Source organism: Polyodon spathula, chromosome 40 (genome assembly GCF_017654505.1).
Source record: "Polyodon spathula isolate WHYD16114869_AA chromosome 40, ASM1765450v1, whole genome shotgun sequence".
In the NCBI taxonomy this organism is placed as follows: domain Eukaryota; kingdom Metazoa; phylum Chordata; class Actinopteri; order Acipenseriformes; family Polyodontidae; genus Polyodon; species Polyodon spathula.
The window spans coordinates 3,699,710-3,705,170 of NC_054573.1; the positions used below are offsets into that span (position 1 = coordinate 3,699,710).

Genomic DNA, 5,461 nt, shown 5'->3' on the forward strand with positions numbered 1-5,461 from the left:
GTGTGTGTGTGTGTGTGTGTGTGTGTGTGTGTGTGTGTGTGTGTGTGTGTGTGTGTGTGTGTGTGTGTGTGTGTGTGTGTGTCTGTGTCTGTGTGTGTGTGTGGGGGGGGGGGGGGGTGGTATCTATCTTCTACAGAGACAGAGGAGTCTATTAAGATAAACAGATGTCAGATCATTTTTTAGACCAATAAAATATGTGTCTTTCATTATAAAAGTTTCCCATAGTAAAAGCCTAGGAAATTGAGCTTTGAGAATATAATAATAATAATACAAATTGTAACAGTCTTTATTTTTAATATGTCCCATTGTGCTGTACAGAAGAACTCTGCAATGGGCAGGGCTTTATTGCACTCCTGGATTATTTCCAGCACAGTGTACGTTGGTCAGTGCATATCTCCCTGTGAGCTAAGGATGGCTGGGATTTGAACCTGCAAGCTGCAGATTGCATGAGTCAGCCTGCACCCCGGGAGGTTCTAAGAACTCTATGGTGGGATAATCAAGCGTGCCTTTATTAACCCTGTCATGCATCATGGGGCCCTGCCTTATCACCATATTTTAACATAAGGGTTCTGTATTGTAGTGATAAAGGGCAAATAAGAACAATATTATATACCAAACATGTTTTGATGTTTGAGACCAAAGATTCCTCAACTGTAATCATTCAAGTAGTTACTTTTCAATACGTGGGGTTTAGAGTTCTGAAGTATTGACGTCCCATTTACCAAAATGTATATCTAAAGCATGTCAATAAAGGAGTTCCTGTTTGGATGCTATAACAGCTCGACAAAAATAATTTAGCAATGAAAGTGTTAAAATAAAGATTGAACCCACACCCAACCCCCAACATGTGAAAATAAATGAACTGAACAATTAGATGATAAGATGATAGTCGAAAAGCCTATTTGTCTTCCACTGTAGGGGCTGCACAATATATTTATTCATCTGTAAACTTAATTATTACTGACTTTATCAAACTTTAAAATCAAATTATGCAAAATGACACCAAAAAAAATCACATCTGGAAAAGGGAAAATGTGAAATTTTAGTAAGTAAGCAATTTTCACATTGAACAATTCCATATTGAATCCATGCACAGCACAGTACTCAATGTATACTTTAGCTACGTAAACATAGCAGGGCATCTGCAAGTTAGAGTCTGCGCAGACATTCCTGTGTTACAGTTTACTGTGCATCAGATCTTGTGTATCACTCATTTATTATACTGTTCAGTTAACTTAGGAAGCTGTGTAATTGCAACTAATATGTAACACATGTACTTTTTAATTACAGAAACAAATGCCTTTCAAGTGCAATGCTACCAGAAACAGCTGTAGACCAGAATCAAAATGATTATTTTCCATGAAGAATTGACACTGTCAACAATCAACTGACATACATGTTTCGTTATTTAAGGCAGCCAGGGACCAACAAATGCCTCATTGTCCTTTACCTTTGCACAGTATTTCTGTGGTTTAAATTGATTTACTGTGTTCTACAATGGTTTACCATGCTTTACCACGCCTCTGTTCACGGGTGCATTTTAATATCAGGATCTCTACCAGTTCTTAATGGCTGATGTATCACAAATTTGAAGCCCTTTAACAGATCCAAATGGTTCAGCATCAAGACCATGGCCAGATGTCACCCCCCTGCAACGGTACTGGTGCTCTCATTGAAATTAGCACTGTAGGATGGGAAAGGTAAACCAGCATTGTTGCAGTAAGGAGTGTGATCAGGACACACTGCGATCCTAAGAAGACATTTTATTTTCTTCTCGCAAATGCTCCCTATAAATGTTGTGAAATGTATTGCCCTAGGTGATTAAAACCGTGTGATTCAAATTTTCTAAAGAGTGCGAGAAAATGATTCAGTTCCATCAGCCAATATGTTTAAAAATATAACAAGCAACACGGGACCCAAAAAAGGTAAAGTAATGTCTTTCTTGTAAACTTTGCATGGTGTTTTTTATTATTACCTTTATATAGCTCTAAACTTTGTTGTTGGCCTAATTTGCCTTGGTCACAGTTAGAGCAATGTGCTGGTTGAATGAAAACATAAGAAAATGTATGAAGGAGAGCCCATTCAGCCAATGTAAGCTCTAGAAGTTGACTGACCTCAAAACTTTGTTGTGTTGGGTCTTAAAGGATCCAAGTGATTCTGCCTCAACAGCATTACTAGCTAACCCTGAATCTTCACGTCAATTCACAGGCATTATTTTTATCCTGTCACGACAAGTGGTGTGGACTGGTGGAAAATGTATCAAAAGCAATGCAATAAAATGTAAATGTAATAGTCGGCTGGGCTCCGAGGAGGTGCTCCCTTACCTGAGCGCCCGCAGTCTGCACAGGAGATCAGGTCTTCAGGGCAGCCTGTCTTCTTTGAGCCGCCCAAACAGAAATCACAATACCCGTTCGGAATGACCGATCCATCAGGGGCTTTCTTGGCTGAAAACAGAATTGGGCACCGTTGAGAAGCGGAATCGATAGAAGAGCTGCACTCTCACTGCAGACAGAGAGAACTGCAGCTTGAGCAAAGCCAATTTCAACCAAATCACAATCAAGAAAATCCCTGTTGGATGGCATTATCCAATCTGTAACCAAACTAACCCAAAATATCCCCCCTTCTGGCGCAAACGTGCTCCTCCACTAAGACTTCTGCATGCAGGTGAACACCAGGACTGAAGGAGATATAATAATTCAAATATTTATTAGAATTCATGTCAAAGAACACCATCACATTGGTTACAAAACACCTCTTGCCAACACAGACACCATAAAATAAGAATTCAATAACTCTCTAAGCCTTCCACTTTGATGTCCTTTGAATGACCCAACACCGCATGCTCTGTTTTATCAATGGACATAATTAAAGCATAGCAGAAAGTAAAGGAAAGTATCTGTCGTGACTGTCAAAACAGCTGTCAATTCAAAATGATCCTCATGAAATAGATTACTGCAACCTGCTTTGCAATCAACAGAATAACATCACGCGTAAGAAATGTCTGGAAAACCAGCCATGGCCTTCTATGAGGTTTTAATACCGTGTGTGGTAACAGATGTCCATGCTGACTTTCATAAGACTCAGGTGTGCAAAGGCAGGCCATACCTACGACTGGGGGAACGGTTCTCAAGATATGCTGATACAAATGTGTGACATGTACATACAAATATAGTATATAGATACTATAGATATAATACCTGTATCTACTGAAGTATAGTTTCTGTTTACTTCTGTTGTAATGAAACATTAATGGTTTTTGATTCAAAAACACTTTATATACAAGAAAGGTATACCTTCAATACAATCATATAAGCACGGGATTTAAACTGACTTCGGACGAGGCCTCAGTACAGCTCAGAGCATACGTTTGTATCAGAAAGCACGGATAACCATGGAGTCAGTTCAAAAGAGACAAAACTTTATAGAGGCTGTGTGGTCCAGTGGTTAAAGAAACAGGCTTGTAATCAGGATGTCACTTAACTTCCCTGTGCTCTTTGTGATGGTGGTCCATTATGAAAGGTGCTATATAAAGATATTATTATTATATGAAGCGATACAGGTTTTTAAGTTGTTATGTATTCCCACACGTAGATTCCTGCTGGGTATAATGCTTCATACTGCTGCTCTGCCTGTAGTTACTGCTGTGTTCTGTGGTATTAAGGCTTTGTGCTCATGCTCTGGTCCCTCCCTGTAGCAATGCTGGCCAGACTGTATTAGTTGTGCCAGTGTACTAACAGGCTGCGTCAGGTGAGATGTTGTGGTAAGTGACTCTGCAGCTGGTGCATAGTTCACACACTATGAAAGGCACTAAAAAAAAAAAAAAAAAAATATATATATATATATATATATATATATATATATATATATATATATATATATATATATATATATATATATATATATTATTTTTACAATGTTTGGTATTTATACCTTTGTAAACAATTGTTGACTCCCCTTCAACCCGACTGGTTTTTGTCCTATAATTGATGTAGTCTCTCTCTCTCATCACACACAGCCAGCCAACCACATACTTCCTCTGTGGGAAAGGGGGCGGTGCTCTCTGACCTTATGGTCTGCCATGTGCTACGTTGAGCAGGGCGCATCCCTTTGTCTTTTAATGTACCTTCCCCTCCCATCTGTGACTTTGAGTCGTATTAGGCGATGCAAAACTGCATGTAGCTGGTTTTGCCGATGGGAAATGAAAGAACTCGAAACTTACACAATACTGTACAGAAACTTCATAGAACAGCATATTAAAGCAACTGAATTAATAAGCACATTAAAACGACTATAAGCAACACATTCACGCTCAGTATTAAAATAAAATGAATTTAAGAGCAAAACACAAATCTGAAACCATTGTAATTGCAGAAAGTGTAGCTGTACAGACCAATTTGAACTTGTCAGTTATTTAGAGTGGGTTTCTTTTTTTAATCAACTGCCAGACTTTCTTCCCTGGTTTGTCATTTTCCCTCCCACACACTGTTTCTGTTTATCTCTGTCTGCATTTCATTGATGGCTTTTAAACAAAAAGTCATACTGCTGTTCTTGCATGCAGAACTGCTGCAGTCAGAAAAAAGGATTAGCACAGATAAAACAGTTGTCAATACTGTGTTTTCAGGACAATAAATAATAAGAACATAAGAAAGTTTACAAACGAGAGGAGGCCGTTCGGCCCATCTTGCTCGTTTGGTTGTTAGTAGCTTATTGATCCCAAAATCTCACCAAGCAGCTTCTTGAAGGATCCCAGGGTGTCAGCTTCAACAACATTACTGGGGAGTTGGTTCCAGATCCTCACAATTCTCTGTGTAAAAACGTGTCTCCTATTTTCTGTTCTGAATGCCCCTTTATCTCCATTTGTGACCCTGGTCCTTGTTTCTTTTTTCAGGTTGAAAAAGTCCCTTGGGTTGACATTTTAAAAGCTTGAATCAGATCGCTATGTAGTCCTCTTTGTTCAAGACCCAGAATAATTCTGGTCGCTCTTCTTTGCACTCTTTCTAGAGCAGCAATATCCTTTTTGTACCGAGGTGACCAGAACTGGACACAGTATTCTAGATGAGGTCTTACTAATGCATTGTACAGTTTTAATATTACTTGCCTTGATTTAAATTCGACACTTTTCACAATGTATCCGAGCATCTTGTTGGCCTTTTTATAGCTTCCCCACATTGTCTAGATGAAGACATTTCTGAGTCAACATAAACTCCTAGGTCTTTTTCATAGATAGATTCATTCTTCAATTTCAATATCTCCCATATGATATTTATAATGTATTGCCTGTGTGCAGTACCTTACACTTTTCTCTATTAAATGTCATTTGCCATGTGTCTGCCCAGTTCTGAATCTTGTCTAGATCATTTTGAAAGACTTTTGCTGCTACAACAGTGTTTGCCACTCCTCCTACTTTTGTGTCGTCTGCAAATTTAACAAGTTTCCTTACTATACCAAAATCTAAGTCATT

At 38.7% G+C, this 5,461-nt stretch overlaps 1 protein-coding gene across 1 annotated transcript in view; it reads right to left on the minus strand.

Annotated features, from left to right (window-relative positions):
• The window catches only part of LOC121304858 (zinc finger protein neuro-d4-like), a 15,931-nt gene extending 12,828 nt beyond the window's left edge, over positions 1 to 3,103 (minus strand). Inside the window, exons 1-2 of the mRNA XM_041236269.1 lie at positions 3,070 to 3,103; positions 2,325 to 2,444 (exon numbers count right to left, since the gene is read on the minus strand). Of these exons, the coding sequence (XP_041092203.1) occupies positions 2,325 to 2,444; positions 3,070 to 3,103 (154 nt within the window). The remainder of the gene's footprint in view (positions 1 to 2,324; positions 2,445 to 3,069) is intronic.
• Between the last annotated feature and the right edge of the window lie 2,358 nt (positions 3,104 to 5,461).